The sequence below is a fragment of the Oncorhynchus nerka genome, linkage group LG22, assembly GCF_034236695.1.
Source record: "Oncorhynchus nerka isolate Pitt River linkage group LG22, Oner_Uvic_2.0, whole genome shotgun sequence".
NCBI classification, from domain to species: Eukaryota; Metazoa; Chordata; class Actinopteri; order Salmoniformes; family Salmonidae; genus Oncorhynchus; species Oncorhynchus nerka.
This window is the reverse complement of record NC_088417.1, coordinates 98442610-98457599: the sequence shown is the minus strand read 5'-3', so window position 1 is coordinate 98457599 and position 14990 is coordinate 98442610. Positions and strand designations below refer to the sequence as shown.

At 40.1% G+C, this 14990-nt stretch overlaps 1 protein-coding gene across 1 annotated transcript in view; it reads right to left on the bottom strand.

Moving 5' to 3' along the window:
* Positions 1-11135: 11135 nt before the first annotated feature.
* The window catches only part of LOC115122474 (one cut domain family member 2-like), a 48944-nt gene continuing 45089 nt past the window's right edge, over positions 11136-14990 (bottom strand). The window contains exon 3 of the mRNA XM_065007754.1: positions 11136-11422. Coding sequence (XP_064863826.1) covers positions 11136-11422 — 287 coding nt within the window. The remainder of the gene's footprint in view (positions 11423-14990) is intronic.

The following is a 14990-nucleotide window of genomic DNA, read 5'->3' as shown; positions in this document are numbered from 1 at the left end:
GGAAATAATAAACGACGTGGAAGGTGTTACCGGAACCTTCCGCAGAGTTGTAAATTAGTTTCCAAAGAGCACATAAGAGTTTATTATCCTTTTTTTTATACAAAGCTATGTTAGAAATGTGTTCATTTTTTTGGGGTCACTAGAAATGTTTTCGACATTCACTGAAGTAGCTTGCAAGTTTACTAGATAGCTACAGTAATTGCTTTGGTAACCAAACAAACAAGTCTAGTTTAGCGAGAATTGTGATTCAACGATACCATGAATGTTTTAAATTCTACTTTTTGCTTTCAAACAAAGCTGAAACATATTACACGTACCAAATGAACTTCCTAGCCCTCGTTCAGAGTGCTGATTGGTTGACAGTCATGGTATATCAGACCGCCCTTGAATTATACCGTTGGAAAATAATTTGATAAGGTCTATATGCCTATGTTATTTAAGCAATAAGGCCCGAGGAGGTGTGGTATATGCCGCGATGCGTCGTGCTTAAGAACCGCCCTTAGCCGTGGTATATTGGCTATATATCACATACCCCCCCCCACACACACACGTGTCTTATTGCTATTATAAGCTGGTTACCAATGTAATTAGAGCAGTAAAAATACATGTTTTGTCATACCCGTGGTATACGGTCTGATATACCATGGCTGTCAACCAATCAGCACTCTGGGCTCGAACCACCCAGTTTATGAAGGGCCTTTATACCATGGCATTGTTGATGACTCGTTTCTGATGGGCTTGAAGGGCATTCTAGAGCGTGCATTTGTTTCCCTATGGAGCAACGGAATAATTCAATGGACAAGAAATTCATTTATACATGTGACTATGTTTGAAATGCTTTTGAAAGCAAAAAATACTTTTTTAAAAACATTATTGGCATTGTTGAATTCGATTAAGTAACATAGGCATATAACCCTATTTTCTCAGCTAATAAGGAGAGAATCAACTGTGGTCTCAGTATTATCATACCACTCCATTGAGTCCCAGATCAACTGTTGCCACTCTCATCTCTCAAGTCTATTTGCATAATTCCATTTATCTTGTAATATATATGCTGAATTGTAATAGGCTACACATAGATGAACATGGCAACACTTGATGAAGTCGTGTCTTTTCATAAATGATAATGGTCCCAAGTTCCAACAGATTCCACATGATTTGTCTCTCATTTGAACTCTATATTACCTTTCCAAACAGGAGCTGGGGCATGATTAGTATAAGTTCTAAGGAGGACACTACTAATTGAATTATTACAGGTGTTCTGTTTTGGCTAACCCTTAACGCGTCAGGGTAACATCCTAGTATGTATCGTTCAGAGCCCCTTCACCAGTGCCTTTGGTTTCTTTGTGTTGAGGTGTCTTTGGTTTGGTTTAAATCACAACGTTGCACTGAAGCAATAGGCAGGGAAAAGGGTTGTGGTTTTGGAATTCCACACACTGTTTGTTTTTCATTGCTTGATTTGTCTGATTGTTAGCTTGATATTTGGGGATTGAGGTGAGGCATTTTAAATTGATTGGACTGCAGCCCTCTCTTCCCAGGCAATAGAAACAAATATAGCTAATATAATTTTAGTTTGATAAGATGGACACAGTGTTTTTGACTAATTATTCGGACTTTTGTGTTTGTAGATTTCAGAAACATTTTGTTTTCCGCCATTGCTTGTTTGGTCCTTACATTTAAAACAGGAAGAAAAATCCAAAGTTTGGGAATATTATTATTATATATATATTATATTTGGGGATATTATTGTAGTTTGTTCTTCATGTGAAGCAGCGTAACCAGCCCGTTGGGCTGCCTTAATGCTTTAGCGCAAAATGGTGTTGTTTTTTTTGTTTTGTTTTTTTCACAACAACTCAATGTGTGGTTTGGACACATGTGTACTGTGATCTGGTGAAGGGCTTTCTGAAACACATAGCATTGATCATACATCACCAACACACACCCTCACCTTCCCTAACCCAACACACACCCTCACCTTCCCCTGTACACCTGTTATTGTAGGGGAGGAGAAGGCATGCACGAAAGAGAGAGAGAGGGAGAGAGAGGGAGGGAGAGAGAGAGAAAGAGAAAAAGGAGGGGAGAGGGAAGGAGAAAGAGAACGAGAGATAATATCAAAATGAAAGCATGGGCCAAGCGCAGACCGTACTAGAGAAAACATCTTTGGTATCTTTGGTTTCATCAACACGATTCAAATGGAAAGGTCCTTTTTGCTTCTCACTATAGAAATAGAAATGTTTTTGTTTTTTTACAAGCCAGTCTTGGAAGCAGCTAGTTTACAGGAATCCTCTGTTTTCCATCTATATCAAGTGAAACAACGAACAACTTCTCAGCGTTCCAGTTATCTTTGGTGAGTTTGTCTGTCTCAATCAACGTGTGGCACCTGTCCTATCAGAGGTGAGTCTGTCTGTCTCAATCAACGTGTGGCACCTGTCCTATCAGAGGTGAGTCTGTCTGTCTCAATCAACGTGTGGCACCTGTCCTATCAGAGGCACAAACATCTTGTCCATCATGGTAAGCAGAATAATGCAAATGTCTCACAAATAAAACTAAATCATTCATTAATAAATCACAGAAGAAGAAAAACGATGCAGTGCTCATTCATTATCTTTTCATCAGCAGATTGAGTCATTCTCTTTTCATGAACAGATTGATTCATTATCTTTTCATGAACAGATTGAGTCATTATCTTTTCATGAACAGATTGATTCATGATCTTTTCATCAGCAGATTGATTCATTATCTTTTCATGAACAGATTGAGTCATTATCTTTTCATCAACAGATTGATTCATTATCTTTTCATCAACAGATTGATTCATTATCTTTTCATGAACAGATTGAGTCATTATCTTTTCATCAACAGATTGATTCATTATCTTTTCATGAACAGATTGAGTCATTATCTTTTCATCAACAGATTGATTCATTATCTTTTCATGAACAGAATGAGTCATTATCTTTTCATCAGCAGATTGATTCGTTATCTTTTCATGAACAGATTGATTCATTCTCTTTTCATCAACAGATTGTTTTCATCGGAAATAAGAAAGTAAATGAAAAATCTAAATGAGTTGTAATAATGTAGTGGCAACATTCATCATTCCAGCTACCCTGACATTACTACAATTGGAAAACATTCTTCTGTCATTATTAACTAAACAATTAAACACAGGCTCTGTTGCTCATTAAAGTAAAGCTAACTAATAATAAATTAACTGGGTAGGACATAAGCACTGTAGCATTCTTAAATACCCATAAATATTAATCCAAAAAATTACATCTAATTAAATAACATTAAATAATTAAGTTTTAAAAAACTATAATGTGTACTAACACACCTCAAAAAAAAAACATTTCTTTGACAGCATCATCAAAAGAAAACAGGACAAACAATGTAAACTTTGACAAGCTAATCAGGGTAAAGGGTTCCAAGGGAGATTTGGCAATATAAATTAATTCTCAATTAATTAAAACAAATATAAATTACATGAAAAAAAAAAAAAACATATATTGAAAAAAAAACTAGGAAAGACAACGTAATTGTATATTAGGCATTGGTAAAAACGAACGTAAGCACTAAAGTCAAGCAATGAAAACCTCTTTGGATTTTGCTTTCATACCCATGGTTGGTGCATGTTCCTCAAGACCAGGGTTAGGACCAGACCAGGAGAGCTAGGGCCGTGGCAGAGCATCTTTGGACTAGAAGCCTTACAATGAGACAACTAGGAAAGGATAAAGCTATTCGACCGATACATGAGCAGTTTCACTCAACAGGTTGAACTACTGTTCTGTTTTCTATATTTGGTTTTGCTTATTGTGAACGTGTGGAGTAGTTGTGTTTTTTGTTTTCCCCAAAAAGAACTGAAGTCATACAGGATGTGCCTAAGAGCACCCAACCCCTCTGTCCCCTACTGTACCCTCCTTCACAAACATGGACGCTGTGGAGAGTAAGGTAAACAGATGAGATGACAGACCCGACAGAGAGGTGTGTGTAGTGTACCACAAAGTGTGACTGATTGTAAGTCTGAGTACAACAGCATGTTAGTTAGTGGATCTGGAAGGATTGTGGTGTGCTGTACACCAGTTATCTTTGGTGTGTACTGTAGTTTCACATAGTTTCACAGAATCATGTTTCTCTACAGACTGCAGTGACAGATACACCTGAATCCTCCGGGCATGATGTTCCCTAGTGGACCGGACAGACGGAGAAACCGAGGTAGTCAGTGTCCAGTGAAAGGGAGTGATGGAGAGGATGTATCATACCTACTGAATCACACAGTGTCATGTTGAAGAAGGAGCGTACCCTTAAAATCCCACATACATGTACTAATATGCATGCATGTACTGGGTAGCGCTAGCTATACAGTATGGATGCATGTATAGTCGACATTGTCAGGAAAATAAACGTTGGGGTTGAAACTGCTATAGGAATAATTATGAATCTTTGGTTTTGTAGCTGATGAGGTTTTCGTTGTTCTTTTTCCATTTTTTTTTGTTGAAAAACTGCATAGGCACACGTTAAAGACAACCTTCCAACTTTCAGAGACGCGTCATTCTGCTACTGCATCGGCATTGCCTCCACACGTGTTTAAACCCTTTCAGTCCTATCCTGCTTCCCCTTGAAATGTCATGACCAATCAGAACGGAACAAAGCTACTTCTCTGTTCCCTCTGACGTCTGTCCTCCACTTCCTCCTCTTTCATCATCATCATCATCATCATCGCCGCTCACGTTTATAATTATCATCCTCTTTTTTTAGGACAGTTTTGTTGTAGAACAGTTAGGTGCAGAAAAAGTTTCTTTGGTTTCGATTTGTCAATAAATAGAAAAAGTCTCAAGTGTCCATTTCTGGTCCTTCAAGCCTTCGGCTTTTGCTTCTGTACCACGAAAAACCTGTGTTCTACGGGACAAGGGGCTGCTTACCAGTGACTTTACTTCTGCTGTTTGATCGATGGCTGATAGACAGCGATAGGAGTTTGACGTGATTGAACTCTTAAGGGGTTGACTTGACAGGGAGGGCGGTATATTTACAGAATGCGTAATATATTGCATGATTTTTATTGTGTTTTAATGGAGTCCTCAACACAAAAATGAGTTGTCTGTATAATCATTAGTGTTGTACCATAACGGGTAAATGCTCAGAATAGTTCAGGTAAGGGGGTTCTTTCTTAGCCTGGCGCCCAAGGTGTTGGCTGTACAAGTCGACATAGCCAGATCTGGGACCCAGGCTAAGGCTGTCTGTCACCTATAACGTACTGAGCATCCATCTGACATATCAGCGACAGAACCTTGTCAAGAGACGGAACCGACAGCGATCGTCTTTGAGATCGTCCTTTTTTTCTTTTACAAAAGGCCCTGATCAGCCCAACCTAGTTTATCTCACAGAGGTCACAGAGACCGCTGACTGGTCCAGAGTCTTATGCTGGCGTCCCAAATGCCATTCTATTCCCTATAAAGTGCACTATTTTTGACCAGAGGCCTATGGAACCCTAGTCTAAAGTAGTGCACTAGAGGCCTATGGGCCATTGCTCAAAAGTAGTGCACTTTATAGGGAATAGAGTGGCATTCCACACACAGTCCTACTGGTACGTTAGTTAGGAGGAAGGCTAGCATGGATCTGATTGATGTTGTTATTAAAATATAATGGTTGTTATGGTTAGATCAACCATATTAAGCTTAGGTAGAATCATAACTTTTGTCTTATCAGAGACGTTCTATAATATAAAGCCAGGAAACTGTGAGGAAAACGTCTCCTCAGGGGTGTGTCCTACTGTAGCTTAGTGTGTATGTTAATGTGTGGATGTGTCCTACTGTAGGTTAGTGTGTATGTTAATGTGTGGGTGTGTCCTACTGTAGCTTAGTGTGTATGTTAATGTCTGGGTGTGTCCTACTGTAGGTTACTGTGTATGTTAATGTGTGGGTGTGTCCTACTGTAGGTTTGTGTGTGTGTGTGTGTGTGTGTGGGTGTCATGATTACACTATGGAGATCATAGTACTATACTGTGTGTGTGTAAGAGTGGGTGGTCTAGTAGTAGCAGTAGTAGTAGTAGCAGTAGCAGTAGTAGTAGTAGTAGTAGCAGTAGTAGTAGTAGTAGCAGTAGTAGCTGTAGTAGTAGTAGATGTAGTAGTAGATGTAGTGGTAGTAGGTGTAGTAGTAGTAGATGTAGTAGATGTAGTAGTAGTAGATGTAGTAGTAGTAGATGTAGTGGTAGTAGATGTAGTGGTAGTAGATGTAGTAGTAGTAGATGTAGTAGTAGTAGATGTAGTAGTAGTAGATGTAGTGGTAGTAGTAGTAGATGTAGTAGTAGTAGATGTAGATGTAGATGTAGATGTAGTAGTAGTAGCAGTAGATGTAGTATATGTAGTAGTAGCAGTAGTAGCAGTAGCAGTAACTGTAGTAGTAGTAGATGTAGTAGTAGTAGATGTAGTAGATGTAGTAGTAGATGTAGATGTAGTAGTAGTAGATGTAGTAGTAGTAGGTGTGTTGTAGTTGTAGATGTAGATGTAGTGGTAGTAGGTGTGTTGTAGATGTAGTAGTGGTGGTAGTAGGTGTGTTGTAGTTGTAGATGTAGTAGTAGTAGGTGTGTAGTAGTAGTAGATGTAGTAGTAGTAGATGTAGTAGATGTAGTAGTAGATGTAGTAGTAGTAGGTGTGTAGTAGTAGTAGATGTAGATGTAGTGGTAGTAGGTGTGTTGTAGATGTAGTAGTAGTAGGTGTGTAGTAGATGTAGTTGTAGATGTAGATGTAGTAGTAGTAGGTGTGTAGTAGATGTAGTAGTAGTAGGTGTGTAGTAGATGTAGATGTAGTAGTAGTAGATGTAGTAGTAGATGTAGTAGTAGTAGATGTAGTTGTAGATGTAGATGTAGTAGTAGTAGATGTAGTAGTAGTAGTTGTAGATGTAGTAGATGTAGTAGTAGTAGATGTAGTAGTAGTAGGTGTGTAGTAGTAGTAGATGTAGATGTAGTAGTAGTAGGTGTGTAGTAGTAGATGTAGATGTAGTAGTAGTAGGTGTGTAGTAGTAGTAGATGTAGATGTAGTGGTAGTAGGTGTGTAGTAGTAGTAGATGTAGATGTAGTGGTAGTAGGTGTGTAGTAGTAGTAGATGTAGATGTAGTGGTAGTAGGTGTGTAGTAGTAGTAGATGTAGATGTAGTGGTAGTAGGTGTGTAGTAGTAGTAGTAGATGTAGTAGTAGGTGTGTTGTAGATGTAGATGTAGTAGTAGTAGGTGTGTTGTAGATGTAGATGTAGTAGTAGTAGGTGTGTAGTAGTAGTAGATGTAGATGTAGTGGTAGTAGGTGTGTAGTAGTAGTAGATGTAGATGTAGTGGTAGATGTAGATGTAGTAGTAGGTGTGTAGTAGATGTAGTAGTAGATGTAGTAGATGTAGTAGATGTAGTAGTAGATGTAGTGGTAGTAGGTGTGTTGTAGTAGTAGATGTAGTAGTAGATGTAGTAGATGTAGTAGATGTAGTAGTAGATGTAGTGGTAGTAGGTGTGTTGTAGATGTAGTAGTAGTAGGTGTGTAGTAGTAGTAGGTGTGTAGTAGATGTAGATGTAGTGGTAGTAGGTGTGTAGTAGTAGTAGATGTAGATGTAGTGGTAGTAGGTGTGTAGTAGTAGTAGGTGTGTAGTAGATGTAGATGTAGTGGTAGTAGGTGTGTAGTAGTAGTAGATGTAGTAGATGTAGTAGTAGATGTAGTGGTAGTAGGTGTGTTGTAGTTGTAGATGTAGTAGTAGATGTAGTAGTAGGTGTGTAGCAGATGTAGTAGATGTAGTAGATGTAGTAGTAGATGTAGTGGTAGTAGGTGTGTTGTAGATGTAGTAGTAGTAGGTGTGTAGTAGTAGTAGGTGTGTAGTAGTATGTAGAGTAGTAGATGTAGTAGTAGGTGTGTAGTATGTAGTAGAGGTGTGTTGTAGTAGTAGGTGTGTAGTAGATGTAGTAGTAGATGTAGTGGTAGTAGGTGTGTTGTAGATGTAGTAGTAGGTGTGTAGTAGATGTAGTAGTAGATGTAGTAGATGTAGTAGTTGTAGTAGTAGATGTAGTGGTAGTAGGTGTGTTGTAGTAGTAGTAGTAGTAGGTGTGTAGTGGTAGTAGGTGTGTAGTAGTAGTAGGTGTGTTGTAGTAGTAGGTGTGTTGTAGATGTAGTAGTAGTAGGTGTGTAGTAGTAGTAGGTGTGTAGTAGTAGTAGATGTAGATGTAGTAGTAGTAGATGTAGTGGTAGTAGTAGTTGTAGTGGTAGTAGTAGGTGTGTAGTAGTTGTAGATGTAGTGGTAGTAGTAGGTGTGTAGTAGTTGTAGATGTAGTGGTAGTAGTAGGTGTGTAGTAGTAGTAGATGTAGATGTAGTGGTAGTAGGTGTGTAGTAGTAGTAGGTGTGTAGTAGATGTAGATGTAGTGGTAGTAGGTGTGTAGTAGTAGTAGATGTAGTAGATGTAGTAGATGTAGTAGTAGATGTAGTGGTAGTAGGTGTGTTGTAGTTGTAGATGTAGTAGTAGATGTAGTAGTAGGTGTGTAGTAGATGTATGTAGTAGGTGTGTATGTAGGTGTGTAGTATGTAGTAGTAGTAGTGTGTGTTGTAGAGTAGTAGTAGTAGGTGTGTAGTGTAGTAGGTGTGTAGTAGTAGTAGATGTAGTGTAGTAGTAGTAGTTGTAGTGTAGTAGTAGTTGAGTGGTAGTAGTAGGTGTGTAGTAGTTGTAGATGTAGTGGTAGTAGTAGGTGTGTAGTAGTAGATGTAGTGGTAGTAGTAGATGTAGTAGATGTAGATGTAGTGGGTAGTAGGTGTAGTGGTTGTAGTTGTAGATGTAGTGGTAGTAGGTGTGTAGTAGATGTGTAGTAGTAGATGTAGTAGAGGTGTAGTAGTAGTAGGTGTGTTGTAGTAGATGTAGTAGTAGAGATGTAGTGGTAGTAGATGTGTAGTTGTAGATGTAGTAGATGTAGTAGGTAGATGTAGTAGTAGTAGGTGTGTAGTAGTAGGTGTGTAGATGTATGTAGTGGTAGTAGGTGGTGTAGTTGTAGATGTAGTAGTAGTAGTAGATGTAGTGGTAGTAGTGTGTAGTAGTAGTAGTGTGTAGTAGTAGTAGGTGTGTTAGTAGATGTAGTAGTAGTAGTAGATGTAGTATGTAGTAGTAGATGTAGTGGTAGTAGGTGTGTTGTAGTTGTAGATGTAGTAGGTGTGTAGTAGTAGTAGTAGATGTAGTAGATGTAGATGTAGTGGTAGTAGGTGTGTTGTAGTAGTAGTAGTGGTGTGTAGTGGTAGTAGATGTAGTGTAGTAGTAGTAGGTGTGTGTGTAGTAGTTGTAGATGTAGTGTGTAGTAGTAGGTGTGTGTAGTAGTAGTTGTAGATGTAGTAGTAGTAGTAGTAGTAGGTGTGTAGTAGTAGTTGTAGTAGTAGTAGTGTGTAGTAGTAGTAGTAGGTGTGTAGTAGTTGTAGATGTAGTGGTAGTAGTAGGTGTGTAGTAGTTGTAGATGTAGTGGTAGTAGTAGGTGTGTAGTAGTTGTAGATGTAGTGGTAGTAGTAGGTGTGTAGTAGTTGTAGATGTAGTGGTAGTAGTAGGTGTGTAGTAGTTGTAGATGTAGTGGTAGTAGTAGGTGTGTAGTAGTTGTAGATGTAGTGTTAGTAGTAGGTGTGTAGTAGTTGTAGATGTAGTGGTAGTAGTAGGTGTGTAGTAGTTGTAGATGTAGTGGTAGTAGGTGTTCTTCAGCCTCTGTTTAGAAATGGCATCCTGAGTTTTCTAATATGTGAAGAACATTCTGCATTGAGCTGCAGCTTCAGTTCTATTGCAAAGAATATGTGCTTCAATATTGTGCTCACATGCTATACAGACCACGACATATGTTGAGAGAGAGCTAAGTTTAGTAGTCGCTTTACACTGTATAGAGTGTGTGTGTGTGTGTGTGTGTGTGTGCGTGCGTGCGTGCGTGCGTGCGTGCGTGCGTGCGTGCGTGCGTGCGTGCGTGCGTGCGTGCGTGCGTGCGTGCGTGCGTGCGTGCGTGCGTGCGTGCGTGCGTGCGTGCGTGCGTGCGTGCGTGCGTGCGTGCGTGCGTGCGTCTAGTCATGCGTTGTGTTTACATATTTTGTCGGTAGCTGGTTGTGGAAGAGTCTCCAAGTCAAATACCTCCCTCTCCTCTCATAAGACTCTGATGATGCTGTTGTAGAAACCTCTCTAATATCACATCTCTATTCTAAGTTATAATACCAGATAAGGTTTTGCTTATAGGTATGTATGTATGTATGTATGTATGCATGTATGTATGTGTGTATATAGATATATTTAATATGTAGTCTGCATTATTCCAGTTATTATGTAACCGAAAGGTTGCAAGTTCAAATCCCCGAGCTGACAAGGTACAAATCTGTCGTTCTGCCCCTGAACAGGCAGTTAACCCACTGTTCCTAGGCCGTCATTGAAAATAAGAATTTGTTCTTAACTGACTTGCCTAGTAAAATAAAGGTAAAATACATTTTTTTTAAAATAAAAAATACTTATTACTGGAATTTAGAAAACATAATACTGGGTAATTGGATTGTTAATATAAGTATCCTATATGATGATGTCAAGAAGTCCTGCTCCGAGAGATTTTTAGGACATTCTGTGGTTAATTCTTTGGTGGGTTAGCTGTGGTTTCAATCCAATATTGCATATATATAATTGACATCATATATATATATATATATATATATATATATATATATATATATATATTAGCATATAATACTTGGTCTATGGTTTGTGGGCTAATGTTTTGAGGGACATTATAAAAAACTAGAATAGAGCAAATGAACTGTGTTTCATTATGATAAAGCTTTAGTTTTCAGATAGACATTAGAATAGCCTTGGACTGGTGGTATCATTCAGGCAGTGTGCAAAGGGCGGTGGGATTTACTCTGTTCATCAACGCATAAATCTTTTATAAACGGATCTGATTTCATTTTGCCAGTAAACAGCCCCTTTCCTTTTTAAACTCATTTTGAAAAAGAAAAATGTAAAAAGTTTTTGGTTTCCTAGTGGTGGATCGACGTGCCCCTTCCTTGGTGCACTGACCCCCTCCCCCCCCCCTTCCCAGCCCCTTACCCCCAACCGGACCCGTCCCAACCCTCCCACAACCCTAACTCCCCCCCACACCCACCCACCCACTATCCATCACACTTTGGTACAAGAGCTGGAGGCTGTGGAGGCTCCTCCCGGACTCCCCTCGTCCATCCATTTGTCCAGGCTGCGCCTGCGGGCGTTCATGAAGAAGTTGCTGACGGTGGTGAGTTCCAGTCCCAGCTGCTGAGAGATGGTCATCTGCATCTCTTTGGACGGACGCTTGTTCTCCTTGAAGATGGCCAGCAGGGTGCGACGTTGCAGGTCAGTAAAAACCAGCCGGGATTTCTTTGGTGTGTTGTTCCTTTCCTTGCTTGGGTCTTGTTCTTTTCTTTTGCACGCTTTAGGAGGGAAGGGAAGACAAAACACAGAGAGACAGGGTAGGATGAGAAGAAGAAGAAGAAGAAGAGAGAATATGTTAGTAGTCATATGTAGGAATGATCCTACATAGAGAGAGAGAGAGGTGAAGATGTGATTTTGGGTGAGGTAGAACAGACCTGTGTACCTGTCTTAGATAAATATCAGGTTATAAACATACACTACACCCCCTCTATGACGTGTGTGTGTGTGTGTGTGTGTGTGTGTGTGTGTGTGTGTGTGTGTGTGTGTGTGTGTACATCATTCTTGTTAAGTTTTTCCGCATATATACATAATTTATAAAGTTATATAACAGTAATATTTATGTAAAACGTGCAGTGTCAATGATATAAACATTTCAATCATTATTAGATCTGAAAAGCCAACATCTTCTGTAAATGTTGGTCGTGCACTATAACCACAACCTCAATTTTTCACATTCTACCATGAGTCCAGACAGTGCAGCCATGTGTAAGATATGTTGTGGAAGAACCACTCTGCCCTCCAAGTAATTGCTTTTAGTGCCCTCTCTCTCTGTTCCAAACTAACCTTACACGTGTCAGACATTTTCATGTCTGCCTGACCTGTCTAGAGTTCTCGAAGTGTTGCAATGTGAACAGCTTAATAACTTCGACAGGTCGGCTTACATGTAGCCAATAGTTTATAACATCAACAGGTCGGCCTATGTGTAGCCAATAGCTTAATAACATCAACAGGTCGGCCTATGTGTAGCCAATAGTTTAATAACATCAACAGGTCGGCCTATGTGTAGCCAATAGTTTATAACTTCAACAGGTCGGCCTATGTGTAGCCAATAGCTTATAACTTCAACAGGTCGGCCTATGTGTAGCCAATAGCTTAATAACATCAACAGGTCGGCCTATGTGTAGCCAATAGCTTAATAACTTCAACAGGTCGGCCTATGTGTAGCCAATAGCTTAATAACATCAACAGGTCGGCCTATGTGTAGCCAATAGCTTAATAACTTCAACAGGTCGGCCTATGTGTAGACAATAGCTTAATAACTTCAACAGGTCGGCCTATGTGTAGCCAATAGCTTAATAACATCAACAGGTCGGCCTATGTGTAGCCAATAGCTTATAACTTCAACAGGTCGGCCTATGTGTAGCCAACAGCTGATAAGATGCAAAGGAAAAACAAAATATCGAGGTAGAAAAACACTCTTCTACAGCACAGAACCAAACACTACCCATTCAGAAGTCTTCAGTCAGTGGGCTAGAACCAAACACTACCCATTCAGAAGTCTTCAGTCAGTGGGCTAGAACCAAACACTACCCATTCAGAAGTCTTCAGTCAGTGGGCTAGAACCAAACACTACCCATTCAGAAGTCTTCAGTCAGTGGGCTAGAACCAAACACTACCCATTCAGAAGTCTTCAGTCAGTGGGCTAGAACCAAACACTACCCATTCAGAAGTCTTCAGTCAGTGGGCTAGAACCAAACACTTACCCATACAATAGTGTCACACCCTGATCTGTTTCACCTGTCTTTGTGATTGTCTCCACCCACCTCCAGGTGTCACCTGTTTCCTCATTAGTCCCTGGGTACTTATTCCTGTGTTCCCTGCTTGTCTGTTGCCAGTTCGTCTTGTTTGTCAAGTCCTGTTCTCCTGCTTTTTCCTTTTCTCTGTTTGTGCTAGTCCTCCCAGTTTTGACCCTTGCCTGCCTTGACTCTGAACCCACCTGCCTGACCATACAGCCTGCTCTGACCTCGAGCCTGCCTGCCACTAATGGACTCTGACCTTATGAACTTTTGCCTGTCCACGACCATTCTCATGCCTACCCCTTGGATTATAATAAATATCAGAGACTCGAACCATCTGCCTCCCGTGTCTGCATCTAGGGTCTCACCTTATACTATGAGTCTGGGTCTTGACTTGTGCCCATATACAGTAGTATTCAGTCACTGGGTTAGAACCAAACACTACCCATACAGTAGTCTTCATTCAGAAGGCTGGAACCAAACACTACCCATACAGTAGTCTTCAGTTGGTGGGCTAGAAACAAACACTACCAATATAGTAGTCTTCAGTTGGTGGGCTAGAACCAAACACTACCAATATAGTAGTCTTTGGTCAGTGGGCTGGAACCAAACACTACCCATATAGTAGTCTTTAGTCAATGGGCTAAAACCAAACACTACCCATACAGTTGTCTTCAGTCAGTGGGCTAGAACCAAACACTACCCAAACACTAGTATTCAGTTTTTGGGCTAGAAATAAAACCTCTCCATGAACTAGTATTCAGTCAGTGGGCTAGAACCACACACTACCCATACAGTTGTCTTCAGTCAGTGGGCTAGAACCAAACACTACCCATACACTAGTATTCAGTTTTTGGGATAGAAACAAAAACTCTCCATAAACAAGTATTCAGTAAGTGGGCTAGAACCAAACACTACCCATACAGTAGCCTTCAGTCGTAGGGCTAGAACCAAACACTACCCATATGGAAGTCTTCAGTTGGTGGGCTAGAACCAAAAACTACCCATATAGTAGTCTTCAGTGGGTTGGCTAGAACCAAACAAAGCTAATATTGCAGTATTCACTTAGTGGGCTAGAACCAAACAATGCCAATATAGCAGTATTCAGTCAGTGGGCTAGAACCAAACACTACCCATATAGTAGTCTTCAGTCAGTGGGCTAGAACCAAACACTACCCATACAGTTGTCTTCAGTCAGTGGGCTAGAACCAAACACTACCCATACACTAGTATTCAGTTTTTGGGCTAGAAACAAAAACTCTCCATAAACAAGTATTCAGTAAGTGGGCTAGAACCAAACACTACCCATATAGTAGCCTTCAGTCGGTGGGCTAGAACCAAACACTAATTAAATAGTAGTCTTCAGTTGGTGGGCTAGAACCAAACACTACCCATATAGTAGTCTTTGGTCAGTGGGAAAGAACCAAACACTACCCATATAGTAGTCTTCAGTAATTGGGCTAGAATACAACACTACCCATATAGTAGTCCTCAGTCAGTGGGCTAGAACCAAACACTAATCACATAGTAGTCTTCAGTCGGTGGGCTAGAACCAAACACTAATTAAATAGTAGTCTTCAGTTGGTGGGCTAGAACCAAACACTAATTAAATAGTAGTCTTCAGTTGGTGGGCTAGAACCAAACACTACCCATATAGTAGTCTTTGGTCAGTGGGAAAGAACCAAACACTACCCATACACTAGTATTCAGTTTTTGGGCTAGAAACAAAAACTCTCCATAAACAAGTATTCAGTAAGTGGGCTAGAACCAAACACTACCCATATAGTAGCCTTCAGTCGGTGGGCTAGAACCAAACACTAACCACATAGTAGTCTTCAGTCGGTGGGCTAGAACCAAACACTAATTAAATAGTAGTCTTCAGTCGGTGGGCTAGAACCATAAACTACCCATATGGTCGTCTTCAGTTGGTGGGCTAGAACCAAAAACAACCCATACAGTAGTCTTCAATCAGTGGGCTACAACCAAACACTACCAATATAGTGGTCTTCAGTTGGTGGGCTAGAACAAAACACTAGCCATGTAGTAGTCT